The sequence below is a fragment of the Peromyscus leucopus genome, chromosome X (assembly GCF_004664715.2).
Source record: "Peromyscus leucopus breed LL Stock chromosome X, UCI_PerLeu_2.1, whole genome shotgun sequence".
Classification (NCBI taxonomy): domain Eukaryota; kingdom Metazoa; phylum Chordata; class Mammalia; order Rodentia; family Cricetidae; genus Peromyscus; species Peromyscus leucopus.
Genome location: NC_051083.1, coordinates 46,360,787 through 46,385,676, shown reverse-complemented (window position 1 = coordinate 46,385,676; position 24,890 = coordinate 46,360,787). Strand labels below are relative to the sequence as shown.

Here is a 24,890-nt window from a genome sequence, read left to right as displayed (position 1 = left end):
GTGTAAAAGATGAATATGAAGTGGCAATAACAGTCTACTCATGGTGAATGTGCAATGCAGTAAGTAAATGAAACTCATGGAAAAAAAACAAAGTCTCCAAATATAAGGGGATATTTCATTTCATTGGAAATTATGCCTTCAAATCCATAAGATTTGGGGAAAATGGGATCTTCACATTTAAAAAAAAATGATAAAATACTTCCTAAGTGAACACCTTGAAACTGACATGAACTTTGAAAAATAAGACAGGAACCATTAAAGACACTTCATGACCATAGCAAAAGGAAGTAAGGAAATATCAAGCTTTGCCTTCTCATGTTGAGAGAATTGAAGTACAAAAGTTTTAGAAGTAGTGTTTTTGGAAAATGTCTTTAATAGCAAAATCTATTGTAAACGAAAATATCTTATTATGAAAGAAAATATTGTCTTTTCTTAGGCCACACTGAAACCAGACAGTTGTATTAGTTTATAGGTACATGTATTCTATGAATACCCATAAAACAGACTCACCAGAAACAAATGATTCAGTAGTATGAGTAACTTAGTTAACAGAAGGTTGTATAGGCCTAATATTTTCATCAATGATAAAATTTGAAAATTGTTGCTATGGAACATGAAAAGAAGATAACAAAGTTCCACTCCTTGGGTTCTCTGTTTTTAATCATTTCTTGTTTCATTTATGATCATAAAGTAGCATTATTGTAACATAAAACATGTTACCATTTTGGTAGATGTCAAAGAGAATTAGAAATAAACAGTGTTTGGGTGATTCCACTTTCTGTGGAATTATGAATTTCAGTTAAATAAATAACACATTTTATAACTATTTCTAGTATATAATATATGACATGCACATATATGGACAAGCTAATAAAAAATCTTATTCCTTTAACTTGATGCTAAATAGTATTTTTAGGGACACTGAGATGCCACTAATACAATCTTCACTATAATTTTACTTTGGAAATAAATTAATCATACTCTCTAATGAGATAAGTCTTCTCTGGGTATAGGTTTTAACCACTGTATAAATGTTGAGAATGAGTTATATTTTAGATCCTCTAATACTGAATGCATTAGTTAAGTATTTCTGAATATTATCTAAGACGCTTGAGGAATAGAATTTGTAATTATTATCAGCCACAAACAAAGCTTCTGGAACAAATCCTCTGTAAACAGGATTGGCATATTAAAGGATCAGATTTTGGTATGCTTGTTTCCAAATAATATGAAAGATGATATTCTTTGGAGAAATTTTTATTATTAAATTAAACATGTCTTCAGCAGAATAATGTCAGATGAGCCTATTAGCAGAACATTTTGCTAATCCATGTTCTCTTAAATGTCCCATGACCAGAAAAGTAGCTGTACAACTTTGATTTAATGCAGTAAGAATGGAAACCAATTCTGGCTCCTTCTTTTATCACAGTCTATCAAAAAACACAAAGAAGTCCAAATTAAAATAAATTCAATACGAAAAGAACATGCTCCTTTTCCAACTGTTGTAAAACCCTTTCCTCTCGTTAAGCAAGGCTCATTCAGTAATTATTTCTTTATGAAAGTAAAAGCAGAAGAACGTTTCTCTTATTAAATCAATATCTTTATACTTTTGATGTCAAAGGCACCACAAAACAATCAAAGAAGAAAGTGTGTTGAATGTTATTAAATCATTTTCTCCTACCCATTGTTTTAAATTGTTTGCTTAGTTCTAACGTATATTACACTTACATAAGTTGTTTATGAAGAGCCAAATTAATAGTCTTTGCAATTGTTTCTGCTGCAATTTGGAGAGCTGACAAATGAATTAGTAGAAAATGGCAATTCTACATGAATTAGCTTTAAAGTCTCCCTAAGAGGTTGAAGCAGAACTTAATAAGAGACTTATTAGGAGAAGTAGGACAACTTAATTCAGATTGATTATAGACTTTGGTGAAGACAGCTGGGGTTCAAATGAAACTAAAAAGAACTTATATGGACTTCAAAGTATGCTAAACAGATGTCTGAAACAATTACTCTGCTCAGCCTTTTCAGAAGTTTCAAAGGCAGGATGGGAATAGCATGGTAAACGAAGGTTCTATTTGCCCAAGTCGAGATAGAGACTTTAAAAACATACATACACAGTGCTATCTAAACTCAGATGCTTTGGGTAAAGAAAAGCATTTGACATTGTTGTCCTAAGTAATTTGCTTTTAGCTTTTATAAACAAAGCAGGAAATGAAAGGGACTACATGGGAACAAGTAATACGCTCTCCTAGCAACACTAACTTACAATTAATTTCACATTGAACAAATAATTTGGTAGGCATTTTTAAGATGAGTAATTTGTACTTTTCTTTCTAAGCTCAAATAAAGCCAACAACAACCTTTCCATTACTACACTTTTAAAGTATTTTTTATTTTATTTTAAAGCCTGTATTACTATATATCTTTTAGATATTAACAGCTATATTATGTGCTTTTAAACAATACAACCATGTGCATTGAGAACTAGATAAAGCCTGTGTATTCTATGTAAGAAGCATTAGTTCCACATCTAATCTAGTTTTATGAAGGATTCTATCTTTCATTTATTTTTCTTCTTGATCAAATGCTTAAGACACAGGATTTTTACCATAACAAGAACAACAAAGTCCTCTATAAAGCAATTCATTTGCTTGCAGTACATAGAACTGAGCAGCCTATCAGTAAAATTTCCCATCATATTCTAGGCAGTAAAACTTTCCTTCATTAAGATAACTGTACATAATGTTTCTGGTGCACATTTGGGTGCTTAGCATCCACATAAAAGCTGGGTATAACAATGCATGCCTGTAACCCTGTGGGATGGAGTCAGGTAGATTTTTGGTAAGAGCTGGCTATTGATAAATATTCTGTCTCAAAACAAGAGAAGAAATGACTATAGAAAACAAAACACCCACAAAATCAATGTAGAAAAGTGGTTGAGATGATAACCTAAAATCAACCTCTGGCGTCAATATAAGCAAGCATGAGTCAACACACACACACACACACACACACACACACACACACACACACACACACATTTAAACTGATAGTATTTGACACTTAGAGAACTTATATATTTTCAATCATTCTTAAAATGGTCTTGTTTGTAAGAATTCACTCTACCCATGCATCCTCTAACTCTGCAAACAATCATTACAATTTTTTAAAGCTCCCCTATAAGAAAAGATTTAAAACATTCTGTCAAATTGATGACAAATATAACATAAACAAAAAATTAAGACCATGGTTAAGACGCAAATAACAGTAAAGGAATATAGGGTTACAGGAAGATGGTTGCAAGCTTTCTGCTTACCAAAGTGAAAAGGAAATTCTAATATACTCCACCACAGCTAACATTATCTATTCAGTAGAAATACACTTTGTTTTCTCAATATAAAATTCTGGGATATAATGTCTTTGACAAATTGCTCAGAGAAAGGAAGCCACAAGCATTCACTCTAGAAGGGCTAAGAAGATTCAATTTCTAATTTCCTCTTAAAAATTTTGATAGGAATGTTGAACACAAATACCAATGGTATAATGGCTTCAATACACTTCCTACTCCAGTTCACATACCATGAAATCAGACTCAGTTAAAATGCCAAGAAAGTGTAATCAAACTATCACATTAAAAGTGCTTTATAGAATAACTCTGAGAATCTCTTCCTTTGACTTTCCCAGTAACAGTTTAGAAGTCCGTATAATCAAAAGCATTGTATAAACAAATGGATATGACAAATTTACAAATTTCAAGATGAAAGTCTGGGAGCTTAATTAGGGGTAGATGCAATAGTATGTTTAAAGTTATATCTGAGTGTGTATCAGTGTCATGTATTAGAGCCCAGGTTCAATCTCTAGCATGAAAGAAAAGAAAAGGAAAAGATTGAAATCAAACAAAGGCACAGTTCAAGAATGATGTACCTTCTTCTCTGTGGAGAAACAATGGTTGATTAGAACAAGAAAACACCAATGACCCCCAAATATTTTCACTTTCAGATTGTTCACAGAGTTTGACTTCAAAACATACTCTACTTGTCCCAGCTACTTCAAACAGAAGCAGGAGAATCACTTAAGCTCCAGAGTTCAAGGGCATCCTAGATAAATTTAATGAGGCTCTGTCTCTAAATCATTCAACCAAACAAGCTATCAATCTCTCTATGTATTTATCTTCCTCTTTCTCTTCTTTCCTCCCTTTCTTACTTTCTCTTACTGAAAAGGCTGAGGGTGCAGCTCAGCACATGGGAAACATTAGCTTAAGCTCTCCCTCCAGCTATACTGATCTCTGAAAGGCTTTGCATATGCTTTTTGCATATCTATGTATACCACTCAGTGCTTCAGTTATTTGTGTTCCCCATTACAAGAAAGTAAAATACCCATGTAGTAAAATAAGCATTGATGTTATTCCTGTAAGGTGAGTAATCCTAACTGTATCCTTAAAATGCTTGGTAAGCAAAATAATTATAGATTTTGGAAGTAGAAAGACATTTGAAATGTAACTTTTATTCTGGTAGTTATTACTATGGAGCTTTATTTGTGACTCTAGGATTTCCTTGTGAGTCAAATAGCCAATATGAACATGACATTATTTTGTCTTGATTTATAATATTTATTACCATGAAGAAGAACAGCTATCATTTCCATAAGGTCCAGGGACTTAGTGGTTCCATTCTATCCATTTCCGAAATCCAAAGGCCACATTAGCTAATAAAGTGATACAATCATAAATCCAACAGAAGTATGTACTTTGTAGTGACACAAATGACAGCTATTTTTTTTTTTTTTTTGGTTTTTCGAGACAGGGCTTCTCTGTGTAGCTTTGTGCCTTTCCTGGGACTCACTTGGTAGCCCAGGCTGGCCTCGAACTCACAGAGATCTGCCTGCCTCTGCCTCCCGAGTGCTGGGATTAAAGGCATGCGCCACCAACACCCGGTGACTACAAATGACAACTTTTAAAACCCTAATGAAGTTTTAAAATGGAGAAAGGAAAAATGGAGAAGGGAAAAGGGTTTTTTGACCTGGCTATTATTTGGGAATTGTTGCTAAGTTAAAAACAACATGAAATAGTGGTTTTAAAGATGCTTCTCCTTAAAAAAAAAAAAAATCAATTTTAGTTAGTAAGTTTAATTTGGTAGGCTAAACTACCACTACCAAAGCTTTCAAGTTTCAGATTTGGTGTCAATACAGTGAACTCCTTTAGTGGGAGTTGGGAGGAGTGGTAGATATTTATGAAAGACTACAAAAATAGGTGATATGTACATTGGGCCTTAAAGGTTCAGTAAGAGTTGATCAGATATACAAAGTTTGATGATTCAAACAGATGGAAAAACACATGGCAGGCAGTTATAAGAAAATAGGACCAGTTTGGATAGCATGGAATTAGTATATTGGATTATCTGCATGTGAATTGTTAAAATTGAGTAGGGAAGCCAGGCTTAGGCAGAAGAGAGACAGCTAACCCATTTAATAAATGGACTTCATTATATCCTTAAAGAATTTTAAGTTGAAATGCAATGACTTTGTATGATGCAGAAGTATCAGTAAGGGAATTATCCATTTACTCACTCAATATTTAAAAGGCAGTGTTCATAATTATGCCACACACACACTGGCTGGCCCATGGATGTCTGTCATCTATATAAGTTAAAAAAAAAATAGGGATTTAAAAAAGACACTGGTTGAAAAAAAGGGGAATAGTAGAAAAAAACATTTTGTGAGAAAAAAGCAATGGTATGTAGAAATAAAAATGGAGAATGCTGGAAGGCGGAACTTAAATTTACTACTATTTTATAATTAGAAAGCAAAAGGACTGGAGAACAAATGAGTTTGTTTCAGATTAGCTGTCAGATTACTAAGGAAAAAGTCCCAAACTGGGTCTTCTGGTCTTGGCAAATGTTATTTTTACTCTGTTCTGATACAAAATAATAACACACACACACACACACACACAAAAAAAAAAAAAAATTCCTAAAAAATACTCAAGCAACCCCCCCCCACAAACCCATCTACTTCATGACAAATTAATTTCCTAATGGAAAAAATCGAAATTACTTTTGACCTTGTAACTTTTTAATACTTAATCTTATGAGCCTGGGGTGCTACCTACCACACTAATGAGACTCCTTAATATTTCATTTTATATTACTGAAGATAGACAAATGATTACACCACTGACTTTTTTTTGGAGGAAATCTTGTGTGAAAGACTTCCAAATGAGGGAAATAAAATGGGCTGTTTTCTAAGGCTTATAGGTCCTATAACTTAACTTTGTGGGATAAAAAGACCATGTAAATTTAAATGAGCACTTGTTGGTGGAGTCTCTCAAAGTAAAACACAGTACCTTGACTTTTTCAAGGTGATCTTGGAGAGAGTCAATGAGGAGATCCCCCACTGGCTGCCAGGATCCCTTGATCACCTCAGCTTGATGCAACTTGAGGTCCAGATCATCCGCAGCTTCCTGAAGTTCCTGCAATCTTGCAAGTGCCTCATCTATTTTTCTCTGCCAATCAGCTGAGTGCAGATTCAGTTTGTCCCATTCAGTGTTAACCTCTTCAGCCTGTTTTCGTAGGAGCCGAGGGACATTCTGGGCTCTTTCTTCAGGAGGCAGCTCTAAATTGGAGATATGACAAAGTTTTAGGCCACATCCATTTTTGTTAAAAAAAAAAAAACACTGTTGAAAAGGTCAGACTTGAAGAAAGGAAAGGAATATAGATTAACAAGAAGCTAACTTCCAGATTAATGGCTCTTCTACACTTTGGCATAAATTTTGAGACAGTCTAGCAGAGCTGAACTGTCTGTCTTCCTTAGTGAATCTGTTCTACTTTTCTGTCAATCAGATAAATCAAGATTCATTTAAGCTTTCAGAGAGAAAAATGTTAGCACATGCTGAAGAGCTCTAATTTATTTCAGTCAGGCTCTTAAACTGGAAATTAGCTTGTAGTCTTTGTAACAATAGGATTCCTTTCCACAGATAAGCTCCTTTGTTTACTGTCTTCTAAATATTCAAATAAATGGTCGCTGATTGCTTTATTTATGACTGTGAAAACAGGTTTATGCACTGTGCTTTATGATTCCCCATTCTTTCTCGAAACCTACATTTAATTTGAATTGATTCTGTTTAACTCAGAGGTATGAGAGCTGTACAGTCTCTGACAGCAAGCATGGACGGCCTGCTCTGTCATCACCGACCCTTCTATCAATATGTTATTACAGTTCCACATTCAATTACCTCTGGGCTCCTGGTAGAGCTTCTCCAGTCCTTCCAAAGGCTGCTCTGTCAGAAATATTCTCACCGTCTCCAGGGTACTCATGATTACAGCTTCTTTAGTTTTCAATTCCCTCTTGAAGGTCTGTGAAATGAGATGAAAAGAAATGTTTATTTGGCTTGTGGAATGCTCCTCAAAATTAATCCTGGGTGCTCAGAACTTATTTATGTAACTCCCCAGTCAATTTCCTTCTCTTTTATTTATAAACTGATAGTCATAAAATGATAAAAAAAAAAAGGCTACCTGGGTCTCACTGTTAATGAGGAAAGCACTTCGTTTGCAAAACTTTTCTGGGGAGAACTGGGGAGCTTTCAAGTTAGGTGATGTGCTATTATTAAGATAAGTACACTTTGTTTATATACCTGACTACCAGATATAGAGATCAAAAACCACGAGGTATATACTACAAAATCCTACCCTGGGTAATGAAAATTTAAATATTCTGAAAATAATCACTTCTAGTACACAATGGAAAACACTCACTGTTAAGTAGGGACATTCATACCTTATTGAAATATACAACAAATCAATGAATAACAATCCCATCAAAATGTTTGATGGTGAGTAGTGTAGTCAAATTAAGCTGTTGAAAATTATAAATATTTTTTGAAAACTACCAATTACATTTTACATTGTGACTTTTCTGAGAAGAATAGAACTATTTGGAATGATTAGGAATACAGGGATTGTGAACACCTTTCTAGAAATGAATAGACCTAGAAGAGGTATCTTCAGACCATTTAGCTCACTAGTCAGGCTGGTTGCCAATTTTAATCTCTAATCTATAGTCTCTGTTATAGGGGATTAAGAGTAGAAGAAATGAATAAGTTTTGTTTTCAAGAGCTTATTGGACCAAAATAAGAAAGAACACTGCCACTGCCTATCACAGAAAGAAAACATGCCCAAAGATGAACTACGGATGACTTCGTTGCATCCCAGCTCTGGGACATCCCCAATCAAACAAACACATCAAAATCAAACAATGAAAGAACAAAAAAGAAAACAAGGAAATATTCTAGAAGTGGAGGGAAAGCTCTAAAGTCATCCATAATCTAGTGAGGCACACTGCCACAATGCAATGGTAGAATAAATTAATATTCAAAAATATAAAATAAGATTACTGACCCAGATTTTATTATATCATGAGTGGCCATGGTAATAAAAGATATTAAGTATCACATAAATGATAATGTATCTTATTAATAATAATAACTATTCCTCTGACCTAGGCTTAATCATGTACCATTTTCAATTCTATCTTATTTTTAGCAATGTTGTTAAGGGAGTTTAAGCCTTCTTATATCACTGGAAAAAAACAGAGGTCTTTTCCTTTAAATTTCAGACACAGAACTCTGATACAAAAGTACTTTAAAACTGTATGATAACATATTTGTTGGTAAAATCTTAGTGGTGCTCACCATTCAAAAGAACCCTGAGTTTGATATTTTATACAATAATCGATCTGTCAAGGTTATTTACAATCCAGAAGACAGAAGCAAGGTGTCTGAATAAAAATAATGGAATATTTGGATTCAGCCTGCAAATGGAAAAGCAATTTCTATATTTTGTGGACTCTTCTTGTGTCCTTGAAATCACACTGGGTAGATGATTATTTACTTTACTTACACAGAAGTCCAGTTCTACCTGTAATATTTTATTTGATTTCTGATTTCTGAGTATGTGTGTTTGTGCATCTGCATATATATATATATATATATATATATATGTTTGTATATCTGTATATGTATGCATATATACTTCTTGCTGTGTTGTATTTCTTATCATCCAACTTTCACAAGTCAAGCAAATTATCTCTTTTATTTGTATGCCTACTTGGAGTGAGCCATGATACTGGCTTTGCTAATTATAAAAAATTAATGCCTCCTTATACCAAACTTCTATGTCTCAGTAGTTACACTATAGACTAGAAAGGAAAAGTTAAGTGTAAATTGGTGCCTCTATTTATGAAGTTGCAGTACATCATGAATGGCTAAACATATAAATCAGTTAAATATAACCTGGGAAAGATTTCTAGAAGATTTTAAGTACACAGAGTTCTAAAGCATAAACATGAGTTAGAGAAGAAATATTAGAGGACATTCAAAGAAGAAAAATATGCATGTACAGAGATATCAGGCAAAGCATCATATGGTATGTATAACGATCTCCAAATAAGTTTGCCTTTCTATAACATAAGGGCTAAGGAAAAACTTTCTAGAGTTTAAGGCTCTGCCATTATAGTACAGTGGAAACCAGAATTTGGGCATCAGACTCTTGAAAGGTTTGGGCAATATTTGTAAGTGATTAGGAGCATTTGAAAGAATTAGGCAGGACAGTGACATGGTTACGTGTGTGTTTAGGCAGGGTAGAAATGATCTGATAGAGGAAATGGGAAAAAAAGGTGGGGCTCTAATTAGGAAACAGAGGAAGATAAATATCAAAGAAGGGAGTGAGGGGTTAAAATAACAATGGAGATATGAGAGTTAGTTCCAAGGAATTGTACTATTACTTATCTACCTAAAAAATTTAATACATATAAATCTGTGTATGAATATATATACATTGTTTAAATAAAATTTCTTATGTGTGCTGACAATGCTCCCTTCAAGGGCTGAAGACAACCTAACAAAACCCCCAGCACTAGTCCTGAAAAACCATCTTTTGAGTTATTGGTCAGGGCTGTGTAAGAGAATACCCAAACATTACAAGCTGTTGCTATTGCCCTTGATTTCCACCCCAGCCCCAAGAGAGGAAGAAGCTAAGTCCCTACTGCTAAAGATACTGAGCATGTCAAACACACGGCACAGTGGCCCCACTGATGGAACTGACCTGAAATCTCTTCCCTGAGAATGAGCTTACAAAAGAGGGGAGCAATCTACAGTCCTACCAAGTTGTGATGTATACGAACCACAGCAAAGGCCAGAATGGCACAATATCCCTAAGGGGGTAGCAGTGGCATACAGAACTTTGTGGTAACTAGCAGTACTCTACGTGGACTCAAGACTCACTCAGCAAGAGGGAAATCTTGCCTGGTCCTGGAAACCTAGTCCACACCTCAGTGCTAGTGAAGTCATGGATCCTGGAGAGGAACCTACAACCACCACTCTACTAGTTAGGGTATAATCCCTAACTAAAATCTAAATATTTATCCTTATGCCCATAGATGAATGCAGTCCTTATTCTTTACCAAGGAAACTTCTTTTCACAGTGGATGGAACCATTACAAAAAAAAAAAAAAACAAAAAAAAAAAAACAAAAAACTGTACTGAATCAAAATGCAGAGTTGTGGAGTACAGTCCCAATGGTTACATCTACAAAACAACCCCTACACCTAAGGCTCAGGAAGCATTGTGGAAGAGGGAGCAGAAAGACAGTAATAGGTAGAGGATCAGGGGTTTGCAGTGAGATTGCATCTCATAGTAATGCCAGAAGCTACATCCGTAAAAATATCACCAACATGACTGCCCAAACATGAACTGAACAAGGATGAGACCAATAGACATGCCAAAGTGGGTGGGGGAGAGACCAAGAGACCCTTCCATGAAGAACTACACTGAGGAATGCTGAGAGTGGGTGCTATAGTCTTCCCCCAGGGAGGAGCACACCAATTAGTTGTCCAATACCAACTGGTCAGCCCTGAAATCATGCAAGTAACACTCTACAGACAGAGAAGGTTATATTTAGGAATATATGTACATAAATAAAGGAAGAAAAGGAAAAAGATACCCCAATAGGGATATGGTAGTACTGATAAAGTGCTTGCATTAGGTCCTAGATTTGATTCCCAGCACTAAACTATCACAATATGTTAGCACATGTCCCATGTCATTAATTCCAGTAAAAGGCAGGAGGATTGAATTTTCATGGTCATCCTCTGTAACACAGCCAGTTGGAGGCCAGTCTGTGTGACATGAGATCTCTCCTCCAAACAAACAAATAAGTGAAAAAAATCAGTGAAACCAACACAGTAGTCTCCCCTTATCTACAGCTGAATATACCACAGTTTTTGTTACTTGTGGTCATCTATGCTCTGAAAATATTAAACAGAAAATTAAAAAAAATAGATAATTAATACATTTAAAACACTGAATTACTCTGAGTGGCATGAGTAAATATTGCACAGCCTTATTGCATCCTACTTAGGACATGAATATTTATACAGTGTGTCCCCATTGCTTGTACTAATACTACTCATAAGTTTCTTTGTAGCTATCTCAGTTTGTGAATGACTGTCAAGATATCACAGTACTAGAGTTCAAGTATCAATGAAAGCTCTAAAGAGCAAGAGAGGTGATGCTACCAATTTCGATAAAGCAAAGAGAAACTGTAAAGTACTTCCTTTAATGAAATGGTAAGGTTTCTCATCTTTTAAAATAACATTTCTTTTAATTTTATGTGTATGTATACATGTGGTTCTTAGTGTGCTTATGTATGCCACATACGTGCGGATACCTGTGGAAGCTAGAAGGATGTGTTAGATCCCCTGAAACTGGAATCACAGGTGTTTGGGAGGCACTAGGAATCAAACCTGGTTCTACTGCAAGATCAGAAAATGCTTAAAACCATTAAACCATCTCTCAATCCCTGAAGATTCTCATCTTAATAAAGAAATTAAAAACATTGTATGCAGAGGTTTTTATATAGTTTTTTCAAGACAGAGTTTCTCTGTGTAGCCCTGGCTTTCTAGAATTTGCTCTGTAGACTAGGCTGGCCTTGAACTCAGAAATCCTCCTGCCTCTATCTCCCATATAACTTACACTTTATCATAGGCAGGCATGCATAAGAAATAACACAGTGTACACACAGTTTGGAGCATTCATGGGGGTAATCTTAGAATGTATTTCCCATAGATAAGATGAGAAAGGGTCCTCTATAGAACATGAAACAGAGAAAGGCTAAAGGAGAATTTGAAAGAGAACTGGAGGCAACTAGAAGAATTTCATGAAAGATTGTGAGAATGCAACCTAGAGCCAGCATATAAAGAGAAAAAGAGACACAGTGGTGAAGTGTTTAGAAAGTGCAGCTATGTGGAAGGAGCAAGTAGGACTCATAGATTTACACTGAGTAGATGAGTGAGTTCTGCATACAATTTAACTAACTGTGAGGAAATAAACATTCCTGGATTACTCTGTGCACCTCTAATAGTTTTAGCCTGCTGAGAACTTTCCCATCCCATGAAAATTAGATGTGTACCATCTGTCTGGTTAATTTCTCAAATTTCTCTGATCCAAGAAGGACAAATGGATAAGGCCTTAGTTGGTAGACTGCTAGACTAAATTTCCAGTTGTCAGAAAAAACAAAAACAAAATCAAAATCTCTAGATGGTTATAATTATAACGTATGAAGCCCAGGCCCTGGAAATATCTCTAGATTGTAAAAATTGAAGCTTGTAGGGCATTGAGTTAACTCCTTGAAAATCAGAGTTAGATCGAGGCCTATTATGTTTCCAAGGAGATGGATGCTTTTGGAGAAGAGGACAGCTGGCTCCTCCTTTATAATTTTGGTCTCTTGCCTATACAGCAACTAAGTACTCACATGCAAAGATTTTTTTTTATCAACATTTACCATATTGCCCTAGGGCATGCCATTAGGAAAGAAAGAGAAGGTAAGACTATTAATTATAAGGCAATTAAAAAAATCTGCCTTGGATCCAGAATACCTCATGTGTATATTCAAGATAAAATTAATAATGTCTAAAAATTACAACCATACTAAGATGAGGCTTGGCATTCTGTATATGGAACAACTTGGAGAGATAAAGTCTGTGGGAGAAAAATATCTAAGCATCATTTTCTCGTCCAAATAATGTCTACTGAATTCCTACAAGTCAGTATTTAATGAGCAGAGAGAAAAATGGAATGTAATGAAAGACCAAACATGAGGAGATTAGAACAACTGATGAGACATTCAAGAGGAAAGACAGATTTGCAACAAAGAGTATCCATTGGACTGGTTGAGAGCTTGAGACAGTTGAGGAAAGAGTAGTAGAGGAAGTAGATATATCTAGTGGAAATTGCTTGAACAATATCTTTTCTCCTAAATAAAAAAGAATAAATAAAAAGAGGAACTTAGGACAGCAAGTCAGAAATGATAGTGAGCAGAAGGAAAAGACAATCTTTTAAGTAGAAAAGTGACTTGAATATGAAAGATTAACAGACTAATGCTAGTAATAAGCTAACTATATATCTTATTATACAGAGTATTTTCAAGATGTTGAACTTTTAATGTTGTTTCTGTATGTCCTTTTGTTGTTTGCTTTTGAGACAGAGTAGCCCAGGCTGGTTTTGAATCATTGATCCTCCTGCCTCAGATTTTTGAGTTTTTGAATGGAGGGCTGAGAGTACCTGCATGGTTCAAGATACTGCACAAGCTTATAAACTTAAAACCAGGATTATACCAGGAAATTCAGACAGACCCTGGAAAACTAGGATAGTTGATCACATTAAGAGGAATAAATACAATGTAAATAATTAGGCACAATATAGATCTGGATAGAACAAGCTGGAGATAACTGTTGTAGTGAGATCTGTAAAATAAGGGTATGGATTAAAGGTCTCAACAAACTGAAAAAATCGAAAAATTATATATATGATAGTGCAATTCCACTGTGGAAAGTAGGGAGAAAAGAATTCAAGGCTAACAGTCATCCATTATGAGAGACCAAGGGCTTAGCTATACCACAGCTGTGCAATTTCATTTCTTAAATGTGAGTCACTGAGGATTAAAATGAATCGAGAGGAAAGACAAAGGAATTTCTGTCATGACAAAGAAGTAAGCACTGTTGTTTTCACACCATTTCTTGAAATTAAAGAAAATGGATAGAAGACAGGATTGTTTGTATCTACACAATTCAATAGATTAAATACAAAATGGGTAAAGAGAAATATGTAAAAAGAAAGAAGTTATTGCTTCTAGAAAATCAGGAGCCAAACAAATTGATAATGTTTTATATTATGTAGACAAACTATAAGTTGCAATGCTATTTTAAATATTGTTATATGACTTTCTTTCATTTATCCATGTAGTAAAAGTTGAGCACCAATTGTTGGTGTTCTAGGGTAGATATCAGTAGTCCTTGTATCACTGAATTAAAGAGAACTTGGTTCATGCAGTTAAAAATTAAAAAGATTCTTATTACAATGATGCAAAATTGTAACTTCAACATCTGCCTCACAAAGTAAACTCTAATGATTATAAAGGGTCAGATAAATCATAGTAAAAAAGAGTGGGTAACTTTAATACCCCATTCACATATTTCACATAAACTAAAAATCAACAGAGAAAATTACATCTAAGTTATACTGAGAGCAAACAAATGTAGAAGCAGTCAAGATATTCCAACCAACATATAAAGATTGTACATTATTCTCTAAAGTCCACAGAACTGTCTCTAAAATACTGAGTCTGTAAACAGTCAATCATGCATCAGAGAGGCTCCAGGAGTCCATGCCACTCCTTACTGAACATATTCTGAGAGAAGGGTTCCATTTTCTGTAATTATATACCCACTTGTGCTGCAATGTGGTGATATTTTATTTGTGCTTTAATAAATAAAGCTTGCCTGGAGATCAGAGGAAAAAGGCCAGCCATTATAAGTAAACAAAGAAGTCAGGCAGTGGTAGCACATGCCTTTAATTCTATCACTTAGCAGGCAGGATCTCCGTGTGTTCAAGGCCACAGTAGGGAACACAGTCAAGAGTGGGACACACGCCTTTAATCCCAGTACCAACAATAGAGACCTGGAGGTCTGTACAGACAGACAGAAAGTGACAGAGCTGTGTAGGAAGAGGAAGTGATGTAGCTGGGCTGAGAGAGCCAATGAGAGAACAGGACAGAAAAGGCATATAAACATGAGTATACAGGAAGTCGCTTTCTTTGGAAACTGCAGAGTTGGTGAGGTGAGGTTAGCTCATGATTTGTCCTAGTCCTCTGATTTTCTCTTGGGCTTTAACCCAAATTTCTGGCTCTGTGGTTTTTTATTTATTAAGACCATTTAGAAATTAGTCTATACCCAGTAGTTACTGACAAATTCATGATCACCTGGATGGCAGTGATTAAATTCAGTGAGTCATAAAACAAAGAAAACATATGCATGACAGAGACATATAGGGTAATGGGGGATGAGAAAGCTGGGGGCAAGATAGGAGGTAGTGGGCATGAATGAAAGAGCATGTACTATATATACATGTAGGAAATTGACACCACATTTAATAAAGTCTATACTAAAAAGACAGTTACAAGCAAGAAATTTATTTAAAATGATGTTTGCTGCTCAAGAAATGATGCCAAGAATTGACAAATGAGATTACATGCAATACAAAAGTATCTGTCATACAAGAGAAGCAATCAAGTGAAGAAACAGACTATATAAAGTCGGAAAAAATCTATTAGCAATACATATGACAGAGGATTGATATCTATCTAGAGTAAACAAAGAAATAAAAACAGAAGAAGAAATCGAACCACACAGTAAAGAAATGGACTAATGAAATGAGCAGAAAATTCTTAAAAGATGAAACACGATTGACCAATAAGCATACAAACACCTTCAACTTTAACTTCATCAGCTACCACTGAAATAAAAACAAAAACTACATTGAAATTGATCTTCAGTCCATAAAAAATGACCATCAATAAGAAAACAAAAGCAAATGCTAGCAAGGGTATGTACAAGACAGACTCTATATACTGCTGGTGGGACTACACATGATTCCAGCTACCATGGAGACTAATATAGAAGTTTCACATAAAACTCAAAAAATGTGGGGATGAGAAGACTCTAAGAACTAGAGGAAGAAGACACCTACTGTCACATAGTCTCTTCTAAAAAAACAACAACCTGGTAACAGATAAGTGGAGGAGAGGGTAGAAATGACCAAAATATTTTGTATGAAATTCTAAAAAATTAATAAAACATTATTTATTTGAAAATAGAGATATCATATGGTCCAGCTCTACTTCTCCTGTCTTTTTAGCAAAGGACCCCATGCTAACATGTGACAAGCAATCCTGGGTGTTAGTATTTATTGCAATAGTATTTACAAGAGCTAAGTAACAGAACCAATCTAGGTGATCAACAGCAGAGGACAGGATAAAGAAAATATGATATACATACAAAACAGATTTTTTTTTTTGGTTCTTTGAGACAGGGTTTCTATGTGCAGTTTTGCACCTTTCCTGGAACTCACTTGGTAGACCAGGCTGGCCTCAAACTAACAGAGATCCACCTGCCTCTGCCTCCCGAGTGCTGGGACTAAAGGCGCGCGCCCCCACCGCCCGGCACAAAACAGATTTTTTAATCTACAAAGGAGAATGAAGTTGTGTTATTTGCAGGGAAATGATTACAACTGGAGATATAAGGTAGGGAAAATGTAAGGAATTAATTTTTTCCTTGGGTAATCAATTGTTTAGTTAAGTTGGTATAATTAGGACATCTTTTTATATAATTAATATTTCACCAATGTAAATTAAGGTACAGATAAGCAAATGTTTACCTAAGGTCATGTTAGATGTTTTGAACTCAAGTGTTACAAATCTTAAACTAGAAAAAAACCTGAGCAGTCTTTGTATCCATCAGAATTTGAAGGTAAACCCTATTGCAGAAGACACCATACACATTGGTCATGGGACAAGGAAAAATCAAGTTGATACTGAAAAGGTGGCTTTCACTCTGCTGGTTAGCTTTCATTGAACTGGAGGGTACTATGTTGGCTGCTGGAGGAAAAAGTCATCACCACTCTTACCTAAATGTGGACACTAAACTGTAATATTGGACAGTGTGGCAAGATACATTATTGTACAGTATAAGTACAATAGTGGCACAAATATTATGGGTGTAATCAACTATTTTCTGATTGGATTCAAGGCCTGCTTCACAGGATGAAACTCAGGATTAATACTATAAATCTGGCCAAGATCCATGGTTGGTGAGTTCAAAGGCCCTAAGGGATAACCTACTACCAATATCATTCTGTCAAATGCTGATAGTAGCAAACTGCCATTTAAGTTTGCATCTCTATACCTACAAGTTACTACAGTTCTCAGACTTTATCAGAGAAGTCTTTTTTGTTTATACAGTAGATGGTTGTGAAGTCAGAAATTCATGACTGGTCAAGGTGCAGAGAACAAGTGTCAGTAGAATACTCAGCTGAAAATGGGACATCTACATCACTCCCACACAAAAGCACAAGGACCAATGCAGAAGAGAGGATAGAAAGACTGTAAGAGCCAGAGGTATAGCTGAAAGTTTTCCTATGTCCTGCCTGGTCCACAGCCATTCACCCAAGTAAACATACAGAGGCTTATATCAATTAAAACTGTTTGGCCATTAGCTTAGGTCTACCACTGACTAGCTCTTACACTTAAACTCAGCCCATTTCTGTTAATCATTATGTCACCACATGTTCCGTGGCTTTACCTGTCTGCCATTACACAGATGTCAGTGAGAACTGGATTGGAACAGTTTCTTCTAGACATAATAAGTTTGCTTTTCTAATGAACTCACAGCATCTCTTGTTGCCTGCACAAGATTTGCTCAAGATAAAGTCAGTCAGAATTCTAACATGGAGGGGGAGGGAGTTTATAAACCCCTACCATTAAGGAGTTGTAGAAAGTTGATAGCTTCTGGATGAGGGAGAGTCAGTTTAAGGGTGTGGTTCCAGTAGGTTTACCATGCTCCACTGGATAGTCTTAAAGCCAGGACTATATGGACAGCATGAATTAAATTCAATAGACAGCATGAATTAGATTCAACAGGTCATTAAAAAAAGAAGACAGGTAGATGAAGTGGGTAAGGAGGGGAGGTATGAATCATTCTGAGAGAAGTTAGGGGAGGGAATGAAGGGTGAACGTGATCAAAGTACATTGTGTGAAATTCTCAATGAACTAATTCATTCATGTGTTTCAGTTGTTTTGCAGCTTCTTTGTAGCTAAATTTTATCTATATTTCTATTGAAGTGTCAATGTCTTATTTGTGTTATTCAGAATGTAATTTGATGGATTGACTGCACATCATTGTCTAACTCAGCAGAACTTGACCAAACCACCTTACAATGCCGTTTCATGTAGCAAGGGCCCCAGAGTCCAAATCTGGCAAGGCCAGGACTGGCCACAGTAAAGGTCATTAAATTTTCCACAGATCTCCTATCCTCATTTGTGAGATGTCAAGTTGGATAACTACATTTTCCAGTTCTCAAATTCTTATACTTATCATTACTGACTGATAAAGTTATAGGTATGATTTGGTACACCCTCAATAAATATTGCTAAATTAAAAAGAGACTATCAAGTCATAAAAATCAGAGAATACTAGTGTGTGTGTGTGTGTGTGTGTGTGTGTGTGTGTGTGTGTGTGCGCGTCTGTGTGTGTGCATGCTTGATTTAGACAAAATCAACAGGCCTGCAGGCAAAAGCCTCACCTTATGAATCATTAGAGAACTAAAAACAATGCTGTGAACAACGCTGTCAATTGGGAAAAAGACAGATCTTATTCTGAGCTTGCTCATATGTTCCAGATCCAAAGTTTTCTGTAATTTTTGAGGAACTGGCTGTAATTTCTTTTAGTGGTGGCCATATAAAACATTGCTTTCTTCAATTTCTTTCCTTCCTTCATTTCTTCCTTTCTTCATTTCCTTTTTGAAAGTGTTTCCTATGTAGAAGACTATGGCCTGCTATAAAAATTGTGATACTTCTTTTTGCTTTTGAGTGCTGAGATATGTGCTTCCATGGCTGGCAAACTTGTGGTTTCTTTCTTTTCTTTCTTTCTTTCTTTCTTTTTTTTTTTTTTTTTTTTTTTTTGGTTTTTTGAGACAGGGTTTCTCTGTGTAGCTTTGCGCCTTTCCTGGAGCTCACTTGGTAGCCCAGGCTGACCTTGAATTTACAGAGATCCGCCTGGCTCTGCCTCCCGAGTGCTGGGATTAAAGGCATGCGCCACCACTGCCCGGCTAAACTTAGTGGTTTCTAAAAGAAGATGTTTATCCTCAAACATTCCAAGGTCTTTTTGTATGAATCACTGTTTGGAGGATTTTCCTCCATTTTATACCATTAGGTAAATAAGAGAATATGAGACAGACCATTAACATTTAGAGTGATTTGATGGTAGCTATATTCATTGAACCAAGGCTGTGGTAGTTTGAATGAGATGCCTCCCATGAACCTTAGGAATTTGAATACTTGGTCTCAGGTTGGCTGCTTGTGTAGAATTAGGAAGTGGGGCCTTTCTGGAGGGGTATGTCATGATGGTGGAGGTGGTGGAGGTGGTGGAGGTGGTGGAGGTGGTGGAGGGGGTGGAGGGGGTGAAGGTGGTGGAGGTAGTGGTGGTGGTGGTGCTGGTGGTGGTGATGGTGCTGGTGGTGGTGATGGCTCTTTGAGGTTTCAAAAGACTTGCACCATTCAGTTATATCTCTCTCTGCTTCTTGTTTGTAGTTTAAGATGTGGGCTCTCAGCTGCTGCTCCAGGCAGCTGCTGTCTCCTACTTCCACTCGGCCATCTGATGGGCTCTAACTTCTGGAACTGCCAGTCCAAACCAATTTCTTTCTTCCATAAATTGCCTTGGCCATGGTATTTTACCACACTAATAGAAAAGCAATTAATATAAATGGTTATAGAACAGACATATGTATGGATATTAAGACAGTCCTATCTGTAACTTGATCAGCTTTTAATAGTATTGGCATCCTATATTATTGTTCTAGCTCTCATACTATTTTTTTTTTACCTTGTTGGCATCCCTTTTCTATTGATTTTGTATATAAGATTTGCAGAAAACATTCTGCCATCCTCACGAACTTCCTCACATAAAAAGGCCAACATATTGAGTCCCAAACACATAGGAAATAGTTTAACAAATGGTGACTTATGGAACATCAATTCTCAAGTAATTCAAAACCAGGACGTTGGAAAATGGAAAGGGTTCAGTAATGTGGCACAAGACAGGAAGATACCAAGAATCTAAACAAATTTTATACATGGTCATAAAATAAAGACAAAGGAAAAAGAACAAAACCAGGACGACTGAACCTTACCTTAATGTTCACCTGAGCCAACTAACATTTAAAAAGTTATGAAAACAGGCTTATGGGCTATAAAAGGTCATTGTAATCTTTTTAAACTATGATAAGAATGCTTAACATGAGTTCTACCCTTTAACAAAAATTTAAGAGCAAGCAGTAGTATTGTTAAATATAGAAATTGTGTTGTATAATAGATAGCAATTTACTCATTTTTTGTAACTTAAATTCTACTCAAAGAGTAATAATTCCCATAACATTTGCCAACTCTGTTCTGCTCTCTGACTCTATAAGTATGGCTATACAGTCAGTCATCTTTAAATAACGTGAAAGGAGCTGCATCTTAATTTCACTCCACCACTGAATAAAATTTAAGAGAAACAATCGTAGGGTCTGATACACCTAGCTATTGTTCAGACAGTCAACAACATGAACAATTGAATTAATTTAGAAAAATGTCTAAATAATTTTGAAGCAAAAATGAAAGTAAATAGATGTATTTCAAGATAGATCAATTTTTTTTAAATGCTGTTTATGAGAAAACATTTCTGAGTATATATTGGTAAATGTTTTCGTTTCCTCACAAACTCCTTGCTCAGATTTATTTTCATGGGAGCCTTTTAAAACAAAAGCTGTGTTCTCTGAAATCAAGAGCATGGAATAGAATAAAGGTTGGATTCCTCACATGTCTTTGATACTACTGAGGAATGGATTATTGCCCACACAGCATCTTGAACAGCTGTTTGACTTCAATCTTCATTCTGGGCTATTTCCAAAAACCACTGGGGAAGTTACTTCCCACTGACAACAGAGTTGTTAAGTTCTGAGCTGACCTTGAGAAATCACTGGGGAAAATCCAATCTGTTCCTATAGCCATTTAGAGAATTCAGTTTTAAGTCATTGAGCCTAAACTCTGAATTCTGGTGTTGATAGTAAATAAATGGATTATTAGAAAAGCATATTACAAATTAGTCATATCCAGTCTTGTGAATCAACCAAAATTCAAGACTGTCAAATGTAAGAAGAGGATAAATTTTGAATCATACTATTTGTCCTGTCTTTTAACAGAAGATGGAAATGAAACCCCTGATTAGCTTCAACCATAAACCTTCAAACATGCTCATTTTCTACTTTCTGTCACCTACAAAATTGATACTGCCTGTCTGCTATTTGTTCAAGATATAGGGTTCTGAGTCTTCCTTGACTGCATTGCCCACACTCCATGCCCCATCTAACATATATTTTATCAAGTGACTCATTAGAATTAATCTTAGATGAAATAACATTTCAACAGATCTATCATTTCTCTTCTAGCCCAAGTCAACATTATGTCTTTTCTAGATGACTTTACCATACTTTTTCTGTCAGTTATCCACAAAGCAGCTGAAGAACCTCAAAACAGACAAATCAAGTGCTATCATATGACTAGAGATCCTTCCAGTGAGTGATGTCTCGCTATACATAGAATAAAATCCCCCCTCAAACTCTGATCTGCAAAACTATTTGTCATCTGGCACTTATCTCACTATATAACCAGCATTGCTTCATTCTCCTATATCCTACAATAAATACTGTGCATCTCACTTTACCATGAATACTCCAAATCTCTTTTTCCATATGGGCTTCTGAAACTTCTGCTTGCTTTGTTCAGAATTATCCCCCGCTCTCCAATTTTTGCTCACTAACTCAGATATTTATTAAAACATTACCTCCTTCTCTTTCTCTACTCCTACTTGATTTCTACTTTGTAGCATTTACTAATATTTGATATTGTTTCATACATTAATTTATTGGTTTACTGTGGATGTGCAGGGGGCAGGGACTCATGATTCACTTTTGTATCTCTGACTTCTGTAGTATAGAAGACATTCAATAAGGTGTTACGTAAAGAATCATTGAGTTCTTACATTGTTAGCTATGACAATAAGATTGTTTTCTACAATTTTTTGGAGGAATAAATGAACACAGAAAAAGATTGGAGGTTCATTTGTAATTAAATGATCTGTGTAAAAGTGCTTTGAAAAGATAAAATACTATACAAATATTATACTTAAAAGAATTTGTCAAGATATCAAAATAATTTGACAAAGTAGGAAAAAGATTTGGGTGCTGAAATCAATTTGTAAATTGCTCACATTTCATCTTCTTATAGTCATTAAAAAAGAAGCTGTTCCTAGATGACTGCATTCTTACATTTTGATGATATAGCTAGTTTGAAGAAGATTTCCTCAAATGCCTAGAAATGCAATTCTAAAAATAAATGTGAAGTTTCTACTATTCAGCATCTCCATGTATGACTGCATAGAATATCACATTTATACAAAGCTTCTTGTATTAGTAATAAAGAATAGATAAAAAGATGTCTAACTCCTGCAACATAGTTACCAAGACAACTTAGATCAGACATAGCTAAAAATGTAACTTTGTAGGAGAATGAGAATATTTAGAACTCCAAGAGACCAGATTATTGAATGCTGGAATGAACATTCCAAAAGGCATTTTCTATTTCTATAGAAAGACACCACAGAGAACTTATCCAGCTAATACACACACTAAAATGAAGCTGAACTAAGTAGGCCAGCATTGATAATAGAATTAACCTAAATAAATGTAAAATCTACAATATGATTTGGGGATAATTTTATTGAATTTATAATCCTCTGCCTCACTTTGTGATGACATCTGAATAAATCTAACATGTATAATATATGACCTGACAAATGAATAAGTAAACTACTTTATTCAAGCCTTTTCATTTGTCAACAGCATCCTGGCTATAATGACATTCTGTCCACTGTTTTAATAATGTATGTATTGATTACTTCCATCTAAATTGTAACCAGAAAACTCTCAGGAAGCTTTGAAGATGTCCTTAATGGTCTCCAGGGAAGGACTTACATAGATTTTTAAATTGAAAGATGAAAACCTCACAGCAAACAATTTCATTAGTAAAAGTGCAAACAAAAAGTCATTACCTACAGTGTTCTTATGATCAAGATCTAATCTCCATTTGGATCTGGGATACAAAGATGGGAATTAAATAAGTTCCTGGTTTGTTGCAGCAATCTGAATATTCCCCATTATGTTTTCCTTTAAGACTCTCTCTAGGTTAATCACAGAAGTAGATAAGTAATAAATATCACTTTAGTGGCTGCTCAAGTAAAACAAAGGAAGTCAGTTTTAAAAATACATCTGGACCACAATAATACACACTAATTGAAAACAAGTCACTGTAGTGAGGTAATTAATTGGTAACTGTAAAATAGCCAGGATAATATATTTCAAAGATATAAAAATTGGTCAGTTTGTATTTGCTAAGGCATATTTGAGTTTTAATTATTTATAACACTTCACCACATATGGAGCATTATTTTATTAATTAGACTTCAGAGCCATTCACTTAAAGTTGTTATGCTGCCCAGCTGGTTTGGGGAACACAGATATTCTCTCATGGGTGAAAAGACTACTTTCAGAAGTGAAACAGCATTTCCCAACAACTTATATGGACAATCTTGGCATTTTACCTACTGTAAAATTATAGACCTTTTCACCACAGCAAACAAGAGTGATTACATTATGAAATTGTATCATTAGTCTAAAGATAAACAAAAATATAAACTCACCAATTTTAAGCATTCTTAGATAAACTAACAATAAAATGAATGAACTATACATTTGATCAGAGTTTCAACTTTTGATATTTTAATGGGATATTGGTTTATACTGGCTAGTTTTTGGTTTAATCAACCTTATAAAATCTTGAGTCATTTGGGAAGAGGGAACCTTAGTAGAAAAAAATGCTTCCACAAGACTGGCCTGTAGGCAAGATAGTAATGCATTTTCTTGATTGATGGTTGGTGTGGAGAGACCCAGATCACTGTGGACAGTGTCACTCTAAGGATGGTGGCCCTGGGTGATGTAAGAAAGTAGGCTGAGTAAGCCAGGAGTAGCAAGGCAGTAAGTGTTACGCCTCCCTGGCCTCTGTATCAGTTCCTCCTTCCAGGTTCCTGACCTGGCTTCCTGGATGATGGCCTATAAGCAGAAATAAAACCTATTCTTCTCTGAGTTTCTTTTGCTCATCACATTTTATCACAGTAATAGAAATCCTGACTAGGAGAGGTTTCCCAAGACAAGGATGTCTACCCTCTCTTTATCTATTCAATATAGTAAATGAAATTCTAGATAGAGCAAAAAGACAACTAAAGGTGATCAAGGGATACATATTATAAAGGAAGAACTCAAAATATCATTATTTGCAGATGATGTTATAGTATACATAAGTGATCCCCAAAATTCCACCAGGAAAATCCTACAGCTGATAAACACCTTCAGTGAAGTGGCTGGATACAAAATTAACTAAAAAAATTAGTAGCCCTCCCATATACAAATGATAAATGGGCAGAGAAAGAAATCAAGGAAACACCACCCTGCACAGTAGTCACAAATAGTATGAAATATGTTTATGTAACTATAACCAAGCTAGTGAAAGACCTGCATGATAAGAACTTCAAGTCTTTGAAGAAAGAAATTGGAGAAGATATCAGAAGAAGGAATATTGCCCATGATCATGGATAGGTAAGATTAACATAGCAAAAATTGGCCATTTTACTAAAAG

General features: G+C 35.4%; 1 protein-coding gene across 11 annotated transcripts in view; it reads right to left on the bottom strand.

Moving 5' to 3' along the window:
• Window positions 1–24,890, bottom strand: part of Dmd (dystrophin) — a 2,209,767-nt gene that overhangs the window by 356,813 nt on the left and 1,828,064 nt on the right. For all 11 annotated transcript variants that reach the window (XM_028881805.2, XM_037198928.1, XM_037198927.1 and 8 more), the window contains 2 exons: window positions 7,232–7,352; window positions 6,344–6,612 (listed from right to left, as the gene is read on the bottom strand). In XM_028881805.2, coding sequence (XP_028737638.1) covers window positions 6,344–6,612; window positions 7,232–7,352 — 390 coding nt within the window. The remainder of the gene's footprint in view (window positions 1–6,343; window positions 6,613–7,231; window positions 7,353–24,890) is intronic.